At 37.1% G+C, this 25,743-nt stretch overlaps 3 protein-coding genes and 1 long non-coding RNA gene across 5 annotated transcripts in view; 1 reads left to right on the plus strand and 3 right to left on the minus strand.

Moving 5' to 3' along the window:
• Positions 1 to 14,959, minus strand: part of LOC144194642 (uncharacterized) — a 29,759-nt gene extending 14,800 nt beyond the window's left edge. Inside the window, exon 1 of the long non-coding RNA XR_013325942.1 lies at positions 14,694 to 14,959. This is a non-coding gene — a long non-coding RNA (uncharacterized LOC144194642). The remainder of the gene's footprint in view (positions 1 to 14,693) is intronic.
• Positions 1 to 25,095, minus strand: part of ubl7b (ubiquitin-like 7b (bone marrow stromal cell-derived)) — a 259,966-nt gene extending 234,871 nt beyond the window's left edge. Inside the window, exon 1 of the mRNA XM_077713662.1 lies at positions 24,745 to 25,095. The gene's annotated coding sequence lies outside the window, so the exon portion shown is untranslated. The remainder of the gene's footprint in view (positions 1 to 24,744) is intronic.
• Positions 787 to 13,071, plus strand: loxl1 (lysyl oxidase-like 1). Its single transcript, XM_077713845.1, has 7 exons — positions 787 to 2,020; positions 5,895 to 6,003; positions 6,951 to 7,088; positions 10,791 to 10,947; positions 11,741 to 11,836; positions 11,913 to 12,028; positions 12,763 to 13,071. The coding sequence occupies exons 1-7, from the start codon at positions 1,024 to 1,026 to the stop codon at positions 12,767 to 12,769; spliced, it is 1,620 nt and encodes a 539-aa protein (XP_077569971.1). The 5' UTR covers positions 787 to 1,023; the 3' UTR covers positions 12,770 to 13,071.
• scamp5b (secretory carrier membrane protein 5b) overlaps positions 24,138 to 25,743 on the minus strand; it is a 9,167-nt gene continuing 7,561 nt past the window's right edge. Inside the window, exons 5-6 of one of the 2 annotated variants that reach the window (XM_077713664.1) lie at positions 25,096 to 25,325; positions 24,138 to 24,651 (exon numbers count right to left, since the gene is read on the minus strand). In XM_077713664.1, the coding sequence (XP_077569790.1) occupies positions 25,146 to 25,325 (180 nt within the window). In that variant the 3' untranslated portion in view covers positions 24,138 to 24,651; positions 25,096 to 25,145. The remainder of the gene's footprint in view (positions 24,652 to 25,095; positions 25,326 to 25,743) is intronic. The other variant, XM_077713666.1, reaches the window with a different exon arrangement.

Raw genomic sequence — 25,743 nt, forward strand, 5'->3', positions numbered from 1 at the left:
ATAATTTCCTTTTGGGTTGAATTCATTTGTTCATTTTTTGAACCGCTTATCCTCTCAAGGATCAGTGGAGAGTACTAGAGCCTATCCTAGGTCACCAAGCGGGGGACACCTTGAATTTGGGACCAGCCAATCACAGGGGTTGAATTCAATGCAAGTCAATGAGTTAGTATTTTGCGGGTCCAAAAACAACGAAAATGAAGCCAAAGGATCTTGGTTCTAATGCTGGCTATTTAAAATTGTATTTTATTTGTTTTTATGAGCGTTTAAAGTTGCGTTGTGAGTAAATTATGCAAGTATTTCATGCACACTTATGACCCCAAAGAACGGCTGCTAGTTTCCTTTTCTTTAGCAACATGTTTCAACCATGTGTTCATTGTGCAAGTATAAACATTGACAGAATGCGCACGGTTACCAAATACAGCATCACACATCTGCTCGTCATTACCGTGGTGGAACTTTAAAAAGGTAACACAATAGTATTATTATACCCATATAAACACCTGTTACTTCTATGTCTGTATATACATAGATATATGTACATATACATACACAAACGCACACACGCAATCACGCATATATGCTATACTGTGAGAATCCAAAAGGTCGTGACTAGTGAGGTGTATTTTACAGTACATGCCTTTGCAGATTGTAATGTTGATTCTGGAGGCCTCACAGAGGGCTGGCCTGCTGCTGGCCAGAAAACATCACTAGCACTAGGGCCATGTGGGATCATTTCCTTTAAAGAAAAAAAAGAGGGCGAAAAAAAAACTTACTTTTTTCTTTTTCACAGCTCATTGTAAGCAATCAGGCAAATAGAAACTTGCAGTAGTACAGCAGGCAGGCAGGAACGTCTGACGTTAGACAGACTACCACCTCTTTCACCTTCAACACACTTGTCAAGAGAAGACCTGCAGATGCACCTGAGTCAAATTCTTGCATCACCTCCATAGACAGACCAACCCCAGGGACTGGGACACATGTTTTTTTTAAGAGCGCTGCAGGTGTTTTGAGTTGGAAGTGACAATGCTGCCCGTTGTTTGTTTAGTGTTCCTCCTAGTGGGATCAAGCCAGGCCCAGGGTCAACGTCGGACCCCCAGGCAGGACAGCTCAACCACTCCGTGGCGGCAGGTGATCCAGTGGGAAAACAACGGTCAGGTTTTCAGCCTGCTCAACAGTGGGTCTGAATATGTTCCAGTTAGAACAGACGAAGAGGACCAAGAACACCGTAGTATAGTGGTTGCCGACAGCCGTCCTCGGTCACCACGAAGACCCCAAGGTGGAAACGTTCGCAGGCAGGCGCCTTCACGGGGATCTTCTGAGACTATCCGTGGACAGGCCAGGCACCCTTTTGGTTTTGGACAAGTACCTGATAACTGGAGGCGTACATCTAGCTCCACTGGTGGAATACCCTTCCAAAGGGCCTCCGGTACTCGGACCAGACAAACCACAGGCTCTTCATCTTACCCTTCATCACCTTATAGTATCCCATCCTACCCTCAGTATCCCCTTCCTCAGCCGCCAGTCTACCAACCTGTGCCTTTTGAGCCTAGTTATGGAGAAGGACCATACAGGAGCTATGAACCACCCTTTCAGCCAGTTCCCGGTGGGAGTTATGTCGGCGGACAAGGTTACAACAGTGGGGGGTACGGTGTGGCACCTATACAGCCTGCCTCACAACCTGATTTCACAGATGATGGATACCATTTCTATCAGTCTTTTAGCTACGGAGCAAACCCTGCAGCCCCTCCACAGGTACAGCCACCGTTTTCCGATGGACTAGACCGCAGATATTCTCACAGTCTCTTCAATGAGGACTCTGCTGCCTCCGCACCAGAGAGCAGAGAGGACAGGTCGGACCTTGACGAAAGAGCAGCGGTACGGAGCCCGCAGTATGAGCAATTCCCACCATTTGCAAGACCGCAACCTCCCTTCCAGCAAGCCGTTCCATCTGGCAGAAACTCTCCCAACTCTGCCATTGAGCAAACCAACGTTGGGGGGATATACCAACAAGAGCAAAGAGGTAAAATAAACTATTTTTTTTCTCTGCACTTGGAGTAGTTTGCAAAAATGACAAATGTACACATTTTGTTCAGGAAGTTTTCTCTCCAGAGAGGCTGGGTGTTTGAAGAACAGTCTTAAAGTTCTTTAAATATTTCATAGGTAGAGAGACTAATACTTCACTTGCTGTCACTAAGGGGATTCTCCCCTTTCTCGTTGCAATTCTTTAAAGGAATTCGAGTGATGCAAAAGCCGAGCACTCACTCTCACTACCCACTTAAGTATTCAATCATCATGTTCCAGCACATTTATCAGATGTCTTAAGCAATGATTGTAAGAGTCAGCCTTACTTTTTATGGTAGAAACAGGGTGCATATTCATTAGTTACTGCTTCTGCTGTTTTCCTTTTTTTAACTTAGCCCAGCACACAAGAAGCACTGTTTGAATGGGGGGACTTGACGTGTTTCACGTGCAGTTTGGCAACAGCAATAGTGACCTCATTGGGTCCGGTGAAAGGTGGGGCTCCTGCCTGCACTTGAGACAAGAGAGTGTAAACAAGATTCAAAAGGAACGGCTTGGGACGAGGGGGGTTGTTGACATAGAAAATCACTACTCCAAGTCAGGAAGGGCCATATGGAAAGTCCCTGCTACTCTTCAGAGGCCCAAATTAATTTAGGTCAATAAATACAATGTGGGCTCTTTTTTTCAGTTCCTTACAAGTTCGTGGTGCAAAAACATGTACAATCACACTGAAAATTCTGGAAACAAAGCAACTTGAAAAGAATTCAACGTACGAATCCATTATATGCAGGAAGAAGAACATGAACTGTGCCAAGTTAAAATGACCAAACAAAGTTTCCAAGGGAACAAATCGAGATGGCCACAGTGAAAAGTGGGTTATTGAGCAGGAAACATTAGGAAGAAATGTCTCTACATTCAACCCAAAGAAACAGAAATAGCACTTGATTGTTGATTTCTAAGAAGGTCCCTCTTGGTGCCTCCCCTTTATGAAAAACTGTAATCTCTTCAGAAGAACAACTATCTCGCAGTTATTTCCGAAAGATTACGTAAAAAAGTGATTAATAAAAATATAAAACATCAGCAATGGATGAGATCCATACACACAATAAGGAATGAGAAGTAATTCTTTACAGTTGTTTGCAGTTGCCAGACTAATAGCCACAAGCCACCAAGCAGTAATTTTTAATTAATTTAGACCACTGCAAAGCATTCCAAGTTATTTGCCTCATTCGTTATAGCATGATAGAATGTAAAAAAATTACCAATGACTTCAGTCTTTACAAGGTTGATGGTAGCCTGTAAAAGACACCTGCCGGACATGTGACAAGCAGTAAGGCAGTATTCAGACTCCTGTCATTTTAACTTCAGCTCCCTTAAGATTTGATTTCAAACAGCATTTTAAAGAAGCAATTTCAAACAGCGGTGGGAACTACCTTGCTAACAAATTGAGGTGTGTGATATTCATTTGGGAAATCCCTTAATGGGCCAATTTTCCAGTCTACTGATGTTGCTCAAGTATAATTTAATATGATAGCAGAATGGTAACTTATTCCAATATAAACCGAGAAGAGAATACAATACGGAAGGTGATTTTAAAGAATGTAGTGAGATGCAAAAGCTATCATCCAAATGGCAAGATAAACTAGAATAATTCGGAGTTTGCTCAAATCTTTTTATCCTACCCCAAATGAGAAATGACAAAATACTCAAATGAAAAAATATGTGATGTGCCAACTTCTAGGACTATAAACCCTTTTCCCACCTTCTCATGTACAAAGCTCCACAGCTGTACACTGTGCTAAAACTATGAGTCACTGTTCATCTTTAATTTGACCTCAATTAATGTGAAATACTCCAAAGTGTCATTCCTCTGCAGCTCACTGTCTTTAGCTTAAAAGTATTTCAAAGGCTGCCTTGTCTGTAATTTTTACAACTTCTTCAGTATATAAAATGCCTGGCAAGGTCTCCAAAGCGTGCTCCACTTAGAGTGTAATATGTGGCATTGTCACATGCTGTTGAGAGCCGATCAGCTTCGGTCCCTGCAAACACTTTATCCCCATCAAAAAAAAAAGAGACCCAATTTCCCGTTTCTAAAGATTAGCGGAGAAAGAGGACAAAGTCTTTTCTCAGTTGAAAGAGAGGGAGGGAGGGATAGTGGAAAAGCAAAACGGCGGTGGTCTCACATGTGTCTTACAATGTTTACATGGTCTGCCCCAGGAAGTGTACCCTGTCCTACTACATCTGCCTCATGCAGAGAGGAAGTGCTGAGCAGGAATATTTGCAAAGGAAGCTAGCAAACAAGTGCTCCTTTTAAACTCACCCGCATACTAAATACTGATCACACCACATGTCAAAACTACTTACGCCATTCCTATAAAATGCACCCTAAACATAAGTCAAGTCAATCACCATTTGTTTTGTACACTGGTAAAAAAATAAGTGCAATGTAAATCATTGGATGTTGCATTAAAATGCAAAATGAAAGGATTGATTACAGATTGCAAGCATGTATGGCTACATGAGGCTAAAGCGAGACTTCTTCAAATGTTCTTGAGTGAGAAAACACATTAGGAAATCTTCATCTGTGCTCACCATGCATAATACTAATTGCACTCACTTTTCCATCAATTTCATAAATGTCCAAACTCTGCATTATAGTGGTATATTACATATGAATACAGAAATGGTTAAGAAGAAAAAAAAATACAGGAAATTGGACAAATCAAACGCTCCCCAGTATAACACTCCGAAAATCATACATACCTCCATGTTCATTCTTCTCCTGCATCTCTTGAGTACACAATGCTGAACTCATGCTGAATAGCAATAAGCCTTTCTATGAACCATCTTGAATGTTTTCCAGTCATGCATCATCCCCCTCAATATTCGACCCCTCAACCTACACATACTTCATTAAAGGTTAACCTCATGTGACAGGTTCATACTAAAAACAAGTGTCAAGAAAGATCGCATCACATTAGCCCAGGCAGCATAACATCATCTACATAAAGCACTGATATTAATAATAAGATACATTTAGTTTGAGGCTGAATATGCAATATAATCTCTTTTGTGAGCATTTTCCGCACGGATCCCAAATGCGACCCTGTGGCTCGGTCAGCCAAACTCAGCCCTGGTGTGGAAAGGCCTATGGAGCATCTCATTAGAAAAGCGTGACAATCATCTGGAATGCACGGTAATTAGCGGCCAGAGGCTCTGAGTACCGTGACCCATTCTTGAACCTCCAACCCCATTGCACTTGCCCTCTCATGTCCTCCATCATTGCTTTCATAAATGCCAGGGAATTAAAAATTGATGACAAATCTCCAATGTGGCTGCAAAGGGTAGGATTGTGGAAGGATTGGAAAAGATGAGCCGTGTCAGATGACTTGTCATGATTCATACATTGATTTCTATAATATAATCTCTCAATTTGAACACAATCTTTTCCTGACTGACTTCCAAATTGTGTGGATTTCTAAACAATTTTCTCCAAAGAAAACGCTAGAATTTTAATGTATTCATTCAAAGCCGAAACCATCCAAGATAGTAAATCTTTACTAATGGCAAAGGCCATTTTAAAAGTAGGTGTTTAACCTTCCTCACTTTCTCATTAGTCTAATTTGTTAAACAAGGTTATGTGAATAAATTTTAACCTCTTGGGTTGACCAAAATATAAATTGATCGGCTTTAAAAACACTTTTTTTAATTGAAAGTCATTAGTCTTAGGTAGGGCTGAATATTTAGAACAGCAGACCTTGTTGACCAATAGAATTTCCCAACTAATAGACACACCAAGTATTTACCATGGCCGTTTTGGACAACTAGTGTGGCCTCTGAATCAATCAAGTTATTTCTCAGCTTTTCTTTTTCAGGATTGGCCGACCTGGTTCCAGATCCCCACTATGTCCAGGCTTCAACTTACATTCAGAGAGCTCGCATGTACTCACTGCGTTGTGCTGCTGAGGAAAAATGTTTATCAAGGTAAACTTTATACAATATATCCTTAGTTTTGTCCACAAAATGGAGAACCAAGATGTTGTATGCTTTTTTGTCCATTCCTCCTCTGAATAGGGGATTATTTGGGGTCTTCTAAGTGACACTAATGAATAACAGGTCATATTCTAGATTCTCAATCTTTGGTCAAGCTTATAAATTAGATACTTGAAGAATCACTGTTTGAAATAATGACTTTTATTAGTCCTATAAAGACTAATACCCACAAAGGATACAGATCCTTTTTGCATGGTAAATTACTGTTCATTTTCATAAAACTGACCTTTAACAAGACGTCAGAAATGATTTTTGTTATAATAGTTTGCCATGGGAAACAATTACATGGAACCTTCATCGTTGCTTTAATTTTGGATTACATCTTGCTGTATTAAAGATTTGTTAAGTTTAAAAAATAAAAATGCCTACAGTGAAACAAACAGACCACAAATGCATTACATCCCCAAGATATGAATCCTTCCCTTGGCTGCCAACTATAAATTAATACAAAAAAAAGATAGTTACAAATTTGAAATTAAATAGTGTTCAATTTTGTGTGCTTCAATCGTCTTTAAGTCAATAGCATGCTAGAACTGCTGTCTCCCTTCATTTAGATGACTATAAAAGGAGAAGCAACTAGCCAACTCTCAAAGCCCTTTCATATCCTGTCTGAATTTGTGGCAATTACCACCAGATGGGCAGCCATAATATTCTGTTCACTCCTAATGAAACAAACACAAGGTCTGACTCGGTTTTCCTGCAGTTGCTTTGTCTTTTTTTCCACACTGAAGCAAATCATTTATCAAGACCTTGCTGCACAACAATTGATGAGACTTATATCCGGCGGAATAAATTATGAATAATCTCACTAGCCAACCCTTTTTTGTCTTATTATAAGAAGCAAACAAACCAAACCATTTGCCCGTTTCTTCCTTCAGTTCAGCATATGCACCGGAGACCACCGACTATGATGTACGAGTTCTACTGCGTTTTCCACAGAGGGTGAAGAACAAGGGTACTGCTGACTTCATGCCCAACAGGCCACATCATACTTGGGAGTGGCACAGCTGCCACCAGTAAGTACTCCTCAAAAAATGGTGTTACGCAAATACCATGTTTTGGCTTCTGATACCAATTTTGATCCCCCCTAAAAAATAAATTTTCCTTAGACCATCCATTGTCCAATGTCCATCTTGCAATTGTAGGAAGACAGCTTCCAGTAACTGGATTTTTAACAACATTTTCTTGAATCACAAAGCTTGAAGCTAATTTTTGGTGAAAAAATGTTCACGATCTGGCAAACTGATAACCATTGTTAAACTAGGTTTTGTTGACTATCACCATTAAGCGACCATATCTCACATTCCTACTCACATGTCAAAGCAAACAAATCAAATAAATGACTAAATATGTATCCTGAAAATGCACCAGACAGGTCATTCCATTCTCAAAGCAGCTCAGTCCAAGAAAAACATGATCATATTGTGCCTGTTGCCCATTGTTAAACTGGGTTTTGTTGACTGCCACCATTAAGCGCCCATATCTCAAATTTCTACTCACAAGTCAAAGCAAACAAATCAAAAAAATGACTATATATATATCCTAAAAAACCACCAGACAGGTCATTCCATTCCCAAAGCAGCTCAGTCCAAGAAAAACTTGATCATATTGTGCCATTTGTCCTAACAATATTCATGGAAGAAGAATGTCCTGGTCATAACATTGTTTTTGTAAAGCTGTAACCCTGGTCAGCTCCATGCAGTTGGCTTGCTATCAATAGAATTCTTGTTTTGACAAGACACCCATCAAGGTGAGTCCCTTACAAAAATCCACATGAAAACACAAAGGCTGGTTCCTGTATGCCATGTATTATTAAGATATGTTACTGGCATCCTTAACTCCCTCGGTGGAAATGTTTGACTTGGCACGAAAAGACCCCTAGTGAAACAAATTGAATGTCACTCAGGAATTCCTTGTGAATTCAGTCAGGGGGTTGAGTGTTATTGCTCTCGCTCCTATGATGTTATATTTTACGTTGACGTTCTTGCCAAGGCTCTGCCCAACTGTCCTGATGGATAAGGAATGCAAGCAGCTATTAAGTTATTGTCAGTCCTGTGATTGTTTTTATATATAAAATATTTGCATTTGTCAGTTAGTACTGACACACTCCCACGGGCAAGAATCCAAGACAATCATTGCACTGAGTGAGTTGACAAATCAATCTCTGTTTGAGATTAAAAAAATAGTATTTTATTTCTTTGCTGTCAATACATGGCACTCAATCACATAGCTGCTCAAGTGACAAAGCTGGAATATGGGTTAGTGGGGCACGTTGTTTGCTCATAAAAGGACATATCTTTCCCAAAAAGGCATTTCTGTGAGGATACGCATTTTTTTTCCGAGTATAGAGAATTTCTATCATGTGGGCGGATGCCTTCTTTCAAAGATAAAGCAAAATGATATATATATATTTTTTTAAATTGAAACAGCTCAAAAGTCATTTGAGCTCTGCATTTGGATAGTAATGGGATAAAAACTGTTGTTGCCATGGCAATCAGCAATGTCTCAACTTTAGTGCTTTACAATGCACAAGCAAGGACAAAGCACAGATTGTTTCAGGTGAATCACTAAAGAAGCAGAAATTAGAAAGCCGCTTTTGGATTTCTTACAACCAAATTTGAATTGTGTCAATGCAATGCAAGATGAGGCATAATTCAGACCACATTTTATATAGTGTTTATATTGTGCTGCAATGGTGATAACAGCATTGTAATGGCAACCGATTTACTTTTGATAACATTGACAGGCAGGACAGAGCACGTCACTATTTCTATGAACCAACATCTGAAGTAATTACACAGAAAAATCCTACCAATTGGTTTTCATAAATTCAAATAATAAATGTTGTAATTCTTGGGCATTTACAAAAGGCACCAAAACAAACACAGAATTCTGCACGCCCTCTTGTCATAACACGCGCGTCACACTTTAGCAGTTCTTCTGGATTCTGGCATTGCGCAAACTTTGCCCACATTTAAGTAAGAAAAACAGATAAAAGGAGTAAATGCGGATGGTAATAATATGATTTATGCTTTTTTAACCAATCTTTGCATGGATGCAAATAATGCAATAATATAACTAAATTATTCTTTAAATAATTGTTGTCACAGACCATGTCTAGTCGATAGCGAAGAAAAAAAGCGAAATTAACTTCATTTTCTCAAAAAAAAAATTCTGGAGGTTATCCAAGTACTCACAAAATATATTCCATTCGAACCACTACGGTTCTTAAGTTCTGTCATACTGCTGATGTTTCAATTGATCTATCATCCACCAAAATCTTTTGCTCGCGGCTATGTAACATTTAGGGTTCATGGGTGCTGCTACATACGATATATATTCATATATTCCTCCTGGTACTTCCATGTCTCTAGTGCAGGGTCACTGGTAAGGTAAGGATAGTCAGAACAACCTCCAAGCTGGGACTTTCTGTTAGAAATAGCTACATGACTAGCAATGAGGGATTTGAATGATTTGCACATGATTACAAGCTATCTGCTCTGCATCTTTTCAAAGCTGCCTTTTTCATAGCTTATATAAAATGCAGTTACAGTGTCTACTTTCCTTCAGTTGAGCTTTTTCATGTTTTTCCCAAGCTTTACAAATACACACACAGAGCCAAGTATTGTATATATATATATATTGTATCAAACACCAATGCTTGTTTATTGACACCCATGCCATGGTATAGTGATTCCAGGGATTTATCAAAAATGAAACATGGGGATTTTAATTGCATCAACACACATAAAATAAACTGTTTTGATCATGGTAACAAGTAATTGGTCACTGGAAAGAATGAGTACACTAATGGTCACTTTGCTTACTCTGTCTTGCTTTCCAATTGGTCATTTAATAACCTGCCCCTTAAAATGTTTTGCAACATGGTGAATGATAATAATAATAATAATAATAATAATAATAATAATAATAATAATAATAATAATGAAGCAATATTTAGACAATCTTAGTTCATGTGTCGTTAGAGCTTACCTCACTATAATAATGCCACAAGGAAATAAACAACCATTTAATTACATGTTATTGAAATATGCAGAATACTATATATCACATGACATACTGTGTACGGTAATTTTATGGGAGTATTTAACCCACTCATACAAATGTCCCTTAGAATGTGCATTGAACAGTCATAATAGTTATAAAACAAACATTTAAATCTATTCCATGGTGACACAACCTTCATATATAAAACCATCTCATTGAAATGAAAAGAAATGCAGTTAATCACCTTGTCAACCCACGTCAGAGGAAAAATATTATTGTACGAATGCATCAAATTGCTCTATATAAAACATGCAACTGCAATAAACGTCAAGTGACATTTAAAAAATCCAGTTCAACCACCACTTGCCATTCTGATCCATCAAAGCTGTGCAAATGTTCCCAAATAAACAGCCTCCACCAAAATACTCCACAGAGAACCACAATAATACCAGTGTTGTGTCACTGCTGCACGCTCATTTAGCATTTGCAAAGTACGCAACGTGTTGATATGTCATTAATTAACCTCCCTTGGCTGTGAAAGATTCCATTAATGTGTGCACGTCACGGAACGGATTTACACATTCGCTAGTACGAGTACACAATATTAACACAAACATCACAAAGTTTCATGGGAATGAGCTGAAGTCACATTGGTGTTTGTTTGCCTCCCAACTTGGTGACTGATGGTTTTCCCCTCCGACTCACCGCAGGCATTATCACAGCATGGATGAATTCAGCCACTACGACCTGTTGGAGGTCAGCACTGGCCGCAAAGTGGCTGAAGGCCACAAGGCCAGTTTTTGTCTGGAGGACACCACGTGCGACTTTGGACACCTCAAGCGTTATGCCTGCACTTCGCACACTCAGGTGATAAAAAAAATGACGTTTTAAAGCGGCAATTACAACCCGCTTACAGCATAAATGTCAAACTAAGACCCATGGGCCAAATTTGGCCCACAGTGTAATTATACCTGGCCCCCAAAATGTTCATTAGAGTTGGCCCACTGTTGTATAGTGCATGCAATGCTAATATTACATGACGTAAAAGGTTTTTCCTGTGTGTTAACATGAGACTCAAATCTATCGGGTGACCTCTCCTTTCGGTTGCAGTGATTCTATAGGATTTTACAACCCGCTTTGCAGTTAATTAACTGTTGAATTAGGACATGTGTCAAAGTAGCAGCCCGGGGGCCAAATCTGGGCCGCCGCATCATTTTGTGTGGCCCGGGGAAGTAAATGATGAGTGCCGACTTTCTGTTTATGGATCAAATTAAAATGAAGAGTATTGATGTGTATTAAATTTCCTGATTTTTCTCCTTTTAAATCAGTCATTGTAATTTTTAAATATTTTTTTCTGTTTTTAACTCAAAAATCATTTTGTAAAATCAAAAAATATATCTAAAAAAAAACTCAAATAAACATTGTTTTAGATCTATAAAAAAACAGGGCTTTTAATACAGTTCTTTTATTCCATTTATAAAAAAAAAAGAATGATTATATCTAAAATGGTCTGGCCAACGTGGAATCAAGTTGACGTTAAAGCGGCCCGCGAACCAACCCGAGTCTGACACCCTTAAATTAGAATATGAAAATAAAGTGAAAAGTCAATTGAAACAACCGATAAATCATGCAATCCTCTTTTATCAATCTCTTTGGTCAGGGTTTGAGCCCAGGCTGCTACGATACTTACAATGCTGATATTGACTGTCAATGGATTGACATAACCGACATCAAGCCTGGAAACTACATACTAAAGGTGAGAGCCTTCCCTTGACTTTTCTAACAGTATTCTTGACGCTGTACTGAAATCTCCCCTATTTTTTTTTTTATAGCTCACAGTGAACCCCAAATTCCTGGTGATGGAATCCGATTTTACCAACAACGTGGTCAGGTGTAATGTCCACTACACAGGACGTTCTGTTACAACATCAAAATGCCAGATCGCACAGTAAGTCAAGATTTATTAGTTACTCCATAATTCCTACAATACTGTCCTTTACTCAGCTTCCTGAACTCTGACATATGAATTCTAATTGCAAAAAAAGGTCAGTTGCACATTCATTTTCTGTTCCACTTATCCTCACAAGGGTCATGCTCTGGCAATGTTCCGCCCATTAGTTATACCTCAGAATAACAACAGCAATTTGAAGAGTGAAATTCAACTGATAGGAGATTTGCCCTTCCTAAACTAGATGGACAAAAATTGTGCAGGTCTTCCTTAAAGTTGTGTCCCTCCCCAGAAAGGACAGTAAATTAGGTTTCACATCAGGTCACAGTATAGAAATTATAGTCTTTTATGGCAGCTCCGTGAAGAGCATCAAAGTGCATCGAATTACTTAGGACTTATTAATGGACTTAATGGCTTTGCCGTCCGAACTATTTGATGATTTAACAAATTGTGTTCTCATTTTTCAATTAAGATTAATGGGCTTTGAAACTTTCCATTTTTTTCTTCTTCTCAAAAGAAATGATGCAGAAGAGAAAAACTACTTTTTATTTCGATAAGCAGTTGAACAAAGGTTACAATGTTGTAGAGGTTCATTAATAGTCATTTCTTTCCTTCATTTTTTATTATTGTTTGGATTTTTTTCATTGTGATGTCCATTGGAATAGGTTATCATATTGGGAACCAACTTTTTTCTCTATTATAATATTTCTGACTCCCAAATCGTTGATCTTCAGGTCATGATGAGGCACTGGAAGGCCAAACAACCACATTCGAGTGACCCAGACTGCTCTTCCACTGGAATGTGAATGGAACTTGTCGGCTCGCTGTAGATGTTTGTTTGTCTTTAGTGTTTTATTATTCTTGGATTTTGGGGCAACCCACATGACGGAAGAAGTGGGATCTGCTTTTGGCACTGATTCAATTGGTTAGTTTGGGTTACTTCATTCAGAATTCCATGAGAATCCTAAAAACAAAAATTGATTTGGAAAAGAAAATACAGCAAATGCTAGGAATATTTAATTATGTTTTTGTAAGCTGCAGTACTTTAAGTTGTTTTGCTTTCATTTAGTATGCTCCTCCAAAAAGTGGAGCAAGGAGGAAAAAAAAGAAAAACACCTAAAATAATCAGGTTCTCATTCATTTTTACTTGCTATGACATTTTTATATTTCAGCTTACACATTTTGCAAGACTGCTCATAGTGATTGTTTTGTTACCATGCAATGTCAAAGCGAATTCACATTTTAATAGGCGTGTCGTGTAGGGTTTCTAATTGAATTACGAATAAAAATATGAATCACTCCATTGATGGGAAAGAAGGAACATTTGTTTAACAAAAAGATGCACAAGGGCTGAGAAATTGAAAAATGTTTCACATCAGGACAAAAAAGGTAATAATTGTAAGCCCTCTGTTAATGCAATTCATGGTTTCAAAACGTATGTAATTCTTATAGTTGTTGCCTGCACTCTAATTGACGCCATGCTACTTAAAGCCGCGAGCTGCCTCATCCTTATTCAAGATAGGATCAGCCAAAATGTATTGCATGATCATCTCAGAATTCAACTCAGAAACAAATCAACTTCCACTACTCAAATAGCTGAATATTTTGGTGTCCGTCCCTATGTACAGTAGAAAATGCAACAACAAAAAACAACTTATATCACAATGAAATTGGGAGTCAAAACACTTAATAGCACTTTTAGGTAACAAATGAGTTGTTGTTGTTTTTAAGTTAGAATGATTTGTCTTTTGGGGTAAATTTCAGGATGCATCTATGTATATTTGATAACTTTAACCAGTGAATTGCAATGTTTCTGAATGTATAGCATGACAAAAATCCTATTATGTCCATGCATTTTTTTGACTCACTGCATCACAAAAATGTATTTTTGGAAAATACTCTCAAATTGAGTTCAACAAAAGTTGAAAATCTCCCCTAACTATTGTTATGAGAGTCTTTAACAATTCTTAAAGACTACTTTGACATGCAGTGGTTTTCAAATAAAATTTAACTTTAAAAAAGGTGCTCTCATTAAATTGTACTACATCATTGTACGCAACCTGTACGATTACACTGTCTTTAAATATCAACACTGGTCAGGTGGCACATATGATCATCAATGCCAATGCCCTTTTGGGTGGAATAATGTATGTCAATAATTCCACTGATGCATTTCTGACTGAAGTTTTGACAAATGTATTTGTTCAAGATGTGTCTGGTCTGAATTTATATGTGATCAAGGTTGGAATAAAATTCTACAAACCCAATATTTTCATGCAAAAGTAAACAAAACAATCTAGACCTCCTGCCAATCACTGGAAACATCATAATGTACACCCACTGAATGTAAAATTTGCAATAGCTATATTTGACGCATTAGCTACCATTGACAGCAATAGACGTCCAATATAAAATTTGACTGTGAGTGCAGGCAGTGAATGTTAAGTTTCCAAATTGATTTCACATACATTGTTCTCAACCAGTTTACAACCAGTTGTGAACATAACATTACACAAGCACAGATCTTCTAGAATGAAGGTATTCAGAAATGAAAGAACACATTGCTAAAATATATACCACATCACATTTTCTGTTAATGAATAAAAAATAATACAAATGCAATGCAAGTGACCACAATAGAAGTTAATTGTAAGGTAGATCCTACCTGACTTTTGCAAAAGCAATTCTTCAGAAATAAATCTCCATCAGACACTCATTGGTAGCACTGGGTTAAATACTCTTTTTTTCTTCTTCCTCTTTTCTTCCTTTTTTCTTCCTTTTTTTCTTCGTTTCTTTCTCCTTTTGTTTTGTTTTTATTTCTTCAGAACTGCCTTATTATAAAATAATCCTACTACTTATCAGAGCCAACACAAACATTTTAACTCAAGAAGTTTCTGGAAAAACAAACAGCACCTGGCTGCAATCAACTGATCATCCTTGTGAGACACCTGATTGGTGAAAAGGGTGTTGTTTTTTGGTATAAAAAAACTCCAGCCACTGTAGTTCTTTGGTTTGAGACTTCTGACTTAAAGGCATAGGTTCAATAAAATAGTCGAAACATTGGAGAACAGATTTTGAATTGAATTGAATGCTTTTATTGACATTATACAAGTATAATGTGGTTTTGGGGGATAATGACCTGCTGCACATACATGATGCAATTCTCACATTTCACCACAATAATGCTCTATTGGATTGAGGACAGTGAATTTATTGCCATGTTCAAAAAAGAAGTCTGAGAATATTCTGATGAAATAGCCAACAGATCAGCAGAAAATATGGGGTTGGACATGGACTGAAATTAATATGGTCAACAAAAATATTCAGATGTGGTGTTGCATATCCCCACATCACTAAATTACCATTACAACCTGAACTGTTGATGAGGGCAGGATGGATACATGTATTCTTGTTGATGACATCTAATACTGACCCGACCATCTGAAAATCAAGATTCATCAGATCAGGTAACGTTTTCCAATCATCTATTGACCAATTTTGATGAGTTTGTGCAAATTGCAGCCTCGGTTTTCTGTTCTCTACTGACAAGAGTAGCCCGTCAATTTGTATGTATGTATATATCTATATGTATATATGTGTATGTATGTATATATCTATATATATGTATGTATGTATGTATGTATGTATGTATGTATGTATGTATGTATGTATGTATGTATGTATGTATGTATGTATGTATGTATGTATGTATGTATGTATGTATGTATGTATGTATGTATGTATGTATGTATGTATGTATGTATGTATGTATGTATGTATGTATGTATGTATGTATGTATGTATGTATGTATGTATGTATGTATGTATGTATGTATGTATGTATGTATGTATGTATGTATGTATGTATGTATGTATGTATGTATGTATGTATGTATGTATGTATGTATGTATGTATGTATGTATGTATGTATGTATGTATGTATGTATGTATGTATGTATGTATGTATGTATGTATGTATGTATGTATGTATGTATGTATGTATGTATGTATGTATGTATGTATGTATGTATGTATGTATGTATGTATGTATGTATGTATGTATGTATGTATGTATGTATGTATGTATGTATGTATGTATGTATGTATGTATGTATGTATGTATGTATGTATGTATGTATGTATGTATGTATGTATGTATGTATGTATGTATGTATGTATGTATGTATGTATGTATGTATGTATGTATGTATGTATGTATGTATGTATGTATGTATGTATGTATGTATGTATGTATGTATGTATGTATGTATGTATGTATGTATGTATGTATGTATGTATGTATGTATGTATGTATGTATGTATGTATGTATGTATGTATGTATGTATGTATGTATGTATGTATGTATGTATGTATGTATGTATGTATGTATGTATGTATGTATGTATGTATGTATGTATGTATGTATGTATGTATGTATGTATGTATGTATGTATGTATGTATGTATGTATGTATGTATGTATGTATGTATATATCTATATATATATGTATGTATATATGTGTATGTATGTATATATCTACATGTGTATGTATATATGTGTATGTATGTATATATCTACATATGTGTATGTATATATCTACATATATGTATGTATATTTCTATATATATGTATGTATATATCTATATATATGTATGTATATAGCTATATATATGTATGTATATATCTATATATATGTATGTATATAGCTATATATATAATATATATGTATGTATATGTGTATGTATGTATATATCTATATATATATATATATATATATATGTATGTATATATGTGTATGTATGTATATATCTATATATCTATATATATATATATATATATATATATATATATATATATATATATATATATATATATATATATATATATATATATATATATATATATATATATATATATATATATATATATATATATATATATATATATATATGTATATATATATATATATATATTTATGTATATTTGTGTATACATGTATAAGTATATGTATTTTTTTTTATATTTTTATTTTTTAAGCAGCCTGGTTAACGTTCCAGCCTCACAGTGGGGGACTTGGGTTCAAATCCAGGTCGATTCACCTGTGTGGAGTTTGCATTTTCTCACTGGGCCTGCGTGGGTTTTCTCCAGCTACTCATTCTTGGTAGGCTGGTTGCATAGTCTAAATTGTCCCTAGGAATGAGTGTGAGCGGGAATGGTTGTTTGTCTCCTTGTGCCCTGTGATTTGCTGGCCGCCAATTCAGGGTGTCCCCCACCTCTGGCCCAAAGTCAGCCGGGATAAGCTCCAGCACCCCATGCGACCCTAGGCTAAAGTGTAGAAAATAAGATGAGAAATATATTTTGAATGATTTGTGCTTACTCATACTTCAATTCCCTGGTTACAATCCCCCAAAAATAGAGAAGAAAATCTTTGGGCTTGCAAGAAATGATTTTGTCCCTAAAAATGAAATAGAGTTGTCTTTTGATGAAAACGCAGACATATTATTCAGACATTTCAGAACTATAAGAAAATGTAAAAAGTTTGGGGATGTATAAACAAATTACTGTTATGCACCAATGTAGTGAAAAAAACCAGGGTGATGAGGACAGCATGTGCTTCAGCAAAGTGCAAAAGAAAAATTGCCCAAGGCGAGCGCAGAGCCAAAACCCAGCAGACACCCACTGCATTACAAAGATACGCGATATACATAATGCACACTGTCAGAGATGCCAGTGCCAGCATGGTCTCTGGGAAAACTGGAGCAGCGGGAGACTTGAAGTACAAATCAACGCTGCAATCTGCACGCAGAAGAAAAAGGATTCTGTAATGGACCAATGGATAATTCAGAAACCCTTTAAAATATGTCTTAATTATAGTTACCATTACCAAAGACCTCACGCTAATTGCAAAATTACACTTCCACCCACCCCCTAAAAAACGTTAATATACCTATGAATAGTACTTTTTCCACAATTGTAGCAAATTTGTGTTAGAGTAGCAATTTTAAACAATGAAGCAGCGTACGTAAAGTAATTTTTGACCAGTGAAGGTGCAGGGGGGGTCGTACATGACTGCGGTTTACATTTTAACCTGGTACAGACTGTTTTCTTTCTGAGCATAGACGACTCAAATAGAAACTAAGACAAGTTCATTGATTTAGCCCCTCGGAACAAAAAAAAACAGCCCTTGCGGGTAGAATTTACATTCAAATGCGTTTATAGTATGTGTAAAATCAGTGTGATTGGCAAACAAATGACTCTACTGCCAAATAAAACGCATAAAAAGAAAAGTGCACAATGAAACTCGCTTTAGCAAGCCCAGGTAGGTCTTATCTACCCACCAGATACCACTTCCTTAATGGTTGCAGCAGAGCCTGCAGAACTGATTGTGAAGGCCTTGGGGCAGATTTCTGACCCTGGCAACAAATAATGGCTGAAATGTGATTGGTTAAATGTTTCAATATGAAAATACACATCTGGAAGCAGTGCAACCAGGGGGAAAAGCAATGAAAGGAAGCTAACAGACAATTTGAAATTATTTAATACGTATTGATGGACAAAATATGATATATGATCCAGATATTTCATAGGCCAGAAGAGGAGGCCTTGAAGGCCATGACAGCCCGCCACTGACATACGAAACTAATACAACTCTCCTCTTATACAACGTATAGAAAGCAAGAAGCATTTTGCAGCTTCAAGCCTGATTCCAAAAGAGGATCAAGTGCAGTGAAGCAAGACTGATTAGATCTTACAAGTGTACCTCCTGGTAGGGATGTTACTGACAGCCACACTGCCGGGGAATTCTGCTACCGAGGAAAACTGCAAGAAACGCCAGGTGATGCCTGTTCCACCAATTCCAGGTTGTCCATCAATCTCAAAGCACATTTAGGCAACTATAAGCAATTGGCAAGTCATTAAATACTTAGAATTTCTTCGCAATTTGCAGTCAAGTTCCCTCCCTTTTAAGATTATTGCGCTTTTTATGCCAAGGGAGACTACTTGGAGACTTGAGCTTTGCCTTTCTTGAGCTTTGCCTTTTGCATGCAGCGAGCGAGTGGCAAGGCACCAAGGCCGCAGGTAATTCATCATGCACCAGGTTAACTTTGCGACCTAATTATGGGAATAAAGAGGCAAAAGAGTGACGTTCCCATTTCGGTTGGGGATAAAATCATCCTTGCATGGTGGAAGTCGGAGCCTCATAACAAAGACAACTTCATTCCTTTCGTTTTCCTACTTCACCAGTTTTACAGAGGATGTCCTCAATTATCCATAAATTGTAAAGTTTAAACACTTCTTCTACACGGCAGCTAATGTGCATTTTGGGTACTATATTTCTTGTATTTAGATTTTTTTTACTTCTGCATTGAAGTTTCTTTCTTTATTGTTATTTTTGCCACTAAATGCATTTTTTTACGGTTCTTAAGACAGTGTTTCCCAATCTTTCTTGAGCAAATGCACATTCAAACTAAAATATCACAAAGTCAAGCTCAATGCAATGACTAACAAGCTAAGTATGCTTTATGAAAAAAAGTTTGTCATTGAAATTAGTTAGTCTAATGGCATCTACTATTGTCTCTCCAAGTCACATGTGTCAAAGTGGTGGCCCGAGGGCCAAATCTGGCCCGCCGCATCATTTTGTGTGGCCAGGGAAAGTCAATCATGAGGGCCGAATTTCTGTTTTAGGATCAAATTAAATTGAAGAGTAAAGATGTATATTAAATACCCTGATTATCCCCCTTCAAAATCTATAATTGTAATTTTGTAATCATTTTTTTCTGTTTTTATTTCAAAAATCTAAAAATATATTTTTAAAAAAGCTCAAATAAACATTGTTTAGGATCTGTAAAAAAAAAAACTGAATAGTCAGGGCTTTTAATCCAGTTCTTTTAATCCATATATAAAAAAAAATCTAAATATTATATCAAAAATGGTGAAATCAAGTTGACAATTGCGGGGGGTGATGGAGCCTCTCCTAGCTGACACCCTGAATCGGTGGCCAGCCAATCGCAAGGCACAAAAAGACGGACATCCATTCACGCTCACATTCATACCTTATGGCTGCTGCCTTCTTTCCAGCACCCTTGTGACCGTAGCAACAAATCTGAACAGAGTCATTCAATGTTGGTGGAAGACGAAGCTCATCTTGAGATCAGTGATTACACAGGCTGGCGGCGAAAGCCATTCCCTCGCTGTCGATGACTAACACGGATGGCTCCCATCCAGACAGCTGGGCAACCCCTCCTTTAGCATCTGGCAGCTTGTGTGGAGATTTCCCCCTACTACTAGGTAAAGATACTTTGGCACAGACTTTTCAGAGATTTGTCGAATTTAATGATATTAATGACAACACCATTCCAGAACTAGTGAGAAAACACAATTGGGAGCATACTTGACAACCAGTAGCAGTTTTCACAGGAGACGCTTATATTTTAATTGCCAGACCCATGTTTTGCCGCATAATTTTTCCTTGCCCGTCTTAATATTAGACTTTTTTTTACAAGCCAGTGTAGTTGTTGAAGTCCATGAAATGATCAATGCTCTAAAAAATACTATTAAATCAATTCCAAAATGGTTCGATAAACTGCCTGAACTGAGTTTTTAGAATTTGTGATGTCTGCTTGATGAGAGTATTTGAGTTAAGTGGGTTGTGTTTTAAAAACATTCAGTGGAAACACCTATTGTGGCAAATAGCTGGCAAAGCAATATTTTATACATATGCTGGTTTCTGTTATTTGATTTAATTTGACGTTAAAGCGAACCGCCAACCAACCCCTGCTTGAAGAGAAGGAGCAGCTTAAAATGGATATTTAATACAACTTGAGTATAAAGCAATGTTACCTAACATGCTTCAGAAGCAAAACGGAAATCAAACGATGATAGAAACCTCCATTTGAAATCTAACAATTTTTGACATGAGTTGACTTTGCTTTTAACAATTCAAGCATGATTTTTCGACATGATTAAAGCTTCATTTCCCATCCATCCATTTATATGAATAACTGATGCCAATCTCAACTGACTTTGATGAGAAGAGGGAAGTACCATGCTGCCCGGCTTCATTTTTCAAGGCTTTCCAAGCTATTATAAGCCAATAAATCTTCTAACGCATCATCATATGATCTGACAATAGTGTGCCATTGATACCGTATGGGGAATTTTCACAGGTGGTAAGGTTCAGTGTTTATCTAGTGATCCGTTTAACGTTGAGAGTCTGATGTTTGCAAACGATGGGGGACAGCAATGATTGTCGAATGGGGGGGAATGCCCATTTTTAAAAAGTTTCTGAAAATACAAGGCCACAGTTCTGGTTTTCCCGATACCTGTCATGTCAGCCACCGGATACCGGCCGGCATTGCATTGCGTTCACATGTGACTCTCACAAGACTGTCAATGCCCGCCTGTGTGAGGGCGTATGCCCTACAGACGTTGTCCAGACGGCAACGTGCCTGTTTGTTCAACCGCATGAAAGAAGGCTCTATCCACATCTCCCCTTGGGATGTGGAACAAAAAGCTCCTCTGTACTCTGGCAACTTTAGCTCATACATGGCTATTTTAATGGGGAAGAAATACCCCCAACCATCAGCAGCACCACTACTTAAGTTGCCCATTTTTAAATGCACTCATGGTTGTATCACGAAGAAGAAAACTCTCTTTGACACAGCCTATGTGCAATTTAAATGAAAACACATAATTACCACAATGTTGACTCCCATTAACTTTACAGGTTCTCCATTAAAACATCAACCACTGTTTTTTTTTTGTACTGAAAGCTCCTAAACAAAAGTACAACAAAATACCTGTGGCTATGTGTGACTCCCCGTGGAGCAATTGCGTATAAGTGCCTTTTCAAAGATGATAGGATTCTTACTTTGAATGTGAACAATTAAGAGTGCAAACTGTCAGAAAAACACACCTTTGAAAGTTGCTTCTTCCTTGTCAACTTAACATGAGGAAATGATGCAAAGTTGTTTTTTTATGAATCAATTCGCATTGATAATATCAAAAGCTGAATGGCCACTCTGTGCCTGGTGTCATTTTTCATACATTTGTAAAATGCAGTTGGTTATTCATGTATCTCTAGAACTTTATAGTCCCACTGTCACCTCAGGGGATACTTTACTGAATTGGATATATTGCACTTCACTGAACCACATCCCATAGATCTTGTCTTTGTAAAACAACTTGTCGCACGATAAAGACAACAAGTCTCGACTACTGATTTCCATATGGCCTCTCCATGTCCTTGGTTTCAACTATGCAGTGGCAAACGGTTACAGGAATTATTTTTTATTGTAATATTTCATTTTTGATAATTTTATCATAATTCATGTGTAAAAATGATTGCTCTGACGATCACTTACTCTCCTCTCAGCTAACCACGCCCCCTTTATGCACTAAAACCCGCCTCCTTAAGGGCTGGGGCCCAGGTGCCATCCCTGACTGTTACTATATTGCGTTGATCAGAATTTCATATTACTGTCACTCCATCAGTGACAATCTTGTCGCTGTATATCACAGTTACTGCACATGAATTCACTTTATATTGTTTGACAAATCTGCACAGCTGTCATTTTAACTTTCTTCGATTTCAATCTGTCTTGTTTGTCATCATAGTCGATATCGAAGACAACTTTCAAGTGTTTATTTAAAATTATTCCCCAATCAAGATGATTCTGGTCACAATCTGTTCAAGCTGCTGCCCTCTGGCAGACGCTATAGGTCCCATAAAGTACGGACAAATAGGCTCAAGAACAGTTTTTTTTCCCCCACATCCATCAGGACTCTAAACTTGCGGTAGCACGACACACAATCCCTTCTGTGTAATATCTTCGGGGTGAGGTAATATAAAAAGACTTTGGACAGTGATCTGCCTCCTATTGGCTGACTGAATTTAAGTTAAAGACATTGAGAATTAGTTATCCGCTCGGGGGGTGATGCGATGTATCCATAACGGCAGAATGCCAAATTACGAGTCTGAAATTATCACTTATTTGAGTCTTTTGGTGAGAAAATGCACCTTATGGAGAAGCACTACCAATTTCGTCATACGCAGTTTCTGGGTATAATGACAATTAGGCTTTTGTTGTTTGTTGAGTAAATGATGATGACAAAGCCTATATCCCATTATTATTATTAGACTTCTCCAACTTTCTGTGATTCAGACAAAAATGGTGGCCATTCATTTGAATTTAAACATTAAATGAGACAGGAATTTTCTCTTAACCACCCATTAACGGACAACCATTAAATAAATACACTAACAAATCTTTCATTTGTATTAATCGCTACCTATTTTCTACCCATGACAAGCTGTCACCAATTCTACTCCAGGGGGTACCGTGCATATGTGTATGTGGCAATTAAAGCGGTCTTCGGCTCCTGTGGGAATACGCGTTGCTGGAAAATGTCATCCCCGTGTTGTGTAATTATTTCAGTACACCGGAGAGTCCCACTTAGTCAATGCAAGGTACAATATATTTGTAGCCGTTGAAAGCTATATGACAAATAGTTATTGTAGTATTATTATGGCGGCATGAGTGAATACTACATTAAGGAGTACTCTTGCACATTCCAGTGAAATTAGGTCTCAAATTCATAGTGTGAAGGTGTAAATACTAAAATGAATAATATACAAACAAGATGGTGATACAACATGATAAAGATAGTGGGGGAAAAGATGAGGGGAAAATAATATATTGACATACATTGAGACAATTAATGATGGATGAATGAAGGCAATGTGCAGCAAGATGCAGTTATTTTATTTAATATTTTTTTATACTAAAACTCTTAGCGCCTCTTTGTGGGGAAGTATTCACATTGCAATCTATTTTTGCCAAAATGAGCTCCTATAGCAACAGCGAAAAACCCTCTGAAAATTACATGAATGAAATCCATAATGGCAGTAAAATATAACCGATTTTGCAACCTAAACTTAATTAGTACTAATGGAATTTAATTTGTGTTATTTTAATGTTAGATTTCCACTTCACTATTAATTGTAATGTGATTCATACATTATTTTTTAAACATGCAATTTTTTCTCATATTTATTATTAATAATATGTAATATTTTGACATTTTTATTTGAAAACCGGCATTTCTTTGATGATATGAGTTGAAAAGACAAGTATACAATGTTATTCTTTGCAGTACAATTACTTTATTCTTGGAATTGTGACTTCACCCTCATATTTTATGTGACAGTATTCATGAATTATTTTTCTTTTCAGTATGGTCGCCGATATTCCCTTTGGATTCTGACAGCACTATTGAAATTCAGAACATAAAAAAAAGTGGAAAAACTGCATAGAAATCACATCGAATCTTCCTGAGGTAACAACAAACAATCTTATATCTTCTTTCATTTCATATACATAAATACAAAACACGACTAAACATGGATTCTTCTTTGGTTGATGCAATTGCTATCATTCATAAACACAAATAAACAGTAAAATACAAAAAAATACATTAAAATCTAGATACATTGTTGTTTTTGGTCGTTTTTTTCTTCAAATACATCAACTTTTGAAAAACATACAAGACATTTTTTACATTTCTTAGCCAAACTATGAAAGGGCTTGAAAACAAGTTGACCCCTTTGGCTCAAACTAGACTGAACTGCATACCTGTCAACCTCGAACCATTTGTGATCTTACCAAATTTTGTTTTCGCCCTTACATATATGTATAAATACATGGAAAATCTTACCACTTTACTTTTTTGTAAAAAATCACGAACAACAAGTGAAAATGAAAGTAAACATAAACAAGGGAACAGGAAACGGAAATCACATGGTGAAAGTGTTACAAAACGAAATGTTTATCATGATCTTTTTTTTTTAGCCAATCAGAGGCGCCGGTACATATATCACTTGGCAGACATGCGTTTCCGGGAAGAAACAATGGCGGATGGTGAAAAATGGCTAGAAAGTGCCTTAATTTATTTTTTTTTCTCAAAATCACCGTTTAGCGTACCATTTTCATGTGTACAGCGTACCAATATAAAAATGGGCTTTCAGTTGTACCAATTACGGCGAGAACGTACCAGTTGACAGGTATGGAACTGAGGGATAAAGCAACTGCTCCAACTTTGACCCCAACGTTGGTATCTTACATCTGGTTGTCGTTGTACTGTGGCGCTGAGTACTGATCTTGCATGGCGCCACTGGCTGCCCCAATGGCAGCCTGCTGGGCGGCCTGCTGGACATGTGGGTTCTTCCAAGCCCCCGTGGTCCATTCTTCCTGTGCTTTGGTCATGCTGCCTCCACTTCCGCGGTAGAAATTGTGAATCTGGAAGCGTACATTGCATCAAAGTCATGTGAAGATTTTCTAGGCTTTCTACAAAACAAAATCATGACATATCAGAATTAAGATTCAGTTCTTGTTTGGCACATTCTAAGATAGACTGATCAATATGTGTATTTATTGAATTGGAGAAAGATAGCATGACATATGCTCTTATGTTATGCTATCTTTCTCCAATTCAATAAATACACATATTGATCAGTCTATCTTAGAACATAAGAGCATATGTTATGCTATCTTTCTCCAATTCAATAAATACACATATTGATCAGTCTATCTTAGAATGTGCCAAACAAGAACTGAATCTTAATTCTGATATGTCATGATTTTGTTTTGATATACATACAACAATGGATTGATGGAACAAACGATCGAAATGAGAGGTAGATTGTCCTTGGTTGAC

Source organism: Stigmatopora nigra, chromosome 3, assembly GCF_051989575.1.
Source record: "Stigmatopora nigra isolate UIUO_SnigA chromosome 3, RoL_Snig_1.1, whole genome shotgun sequence".
In the NCBI taxonomy this organism is placed as follows: Eukaryota; Metazoa; Chordata; class Actinopteri; order Syngnathiformes; family Syngnathidae; genus Stigmatopora; species Stigmatopora nigra.

Excerpts from the sequence above, each read along its gene's own strand:
- loxl1 (XM_077713845.1), top strand. The coding sequence starts at position 1,024 with ATGCTGCCCGTTGTTTGTTTAGTGTTCCTCCTAGTGGGATCAAGCCAG. Across the intron at positions 2,021-5,894 it reads ATACCAACAAGAGCAAAGAG|GATTGGCCGACCTGGTTCCA; the intron begins GTAAAATAAACT and ends TTTCTTTTTCAG. Across the intron at positions 6,004-6,950 it reads GAGGAAAAATGTTTATCAAG|TTCAGCATATGCACCGGAGA; the intron begins GTAAACTTTATA and ends TTCTTCCTTCAG.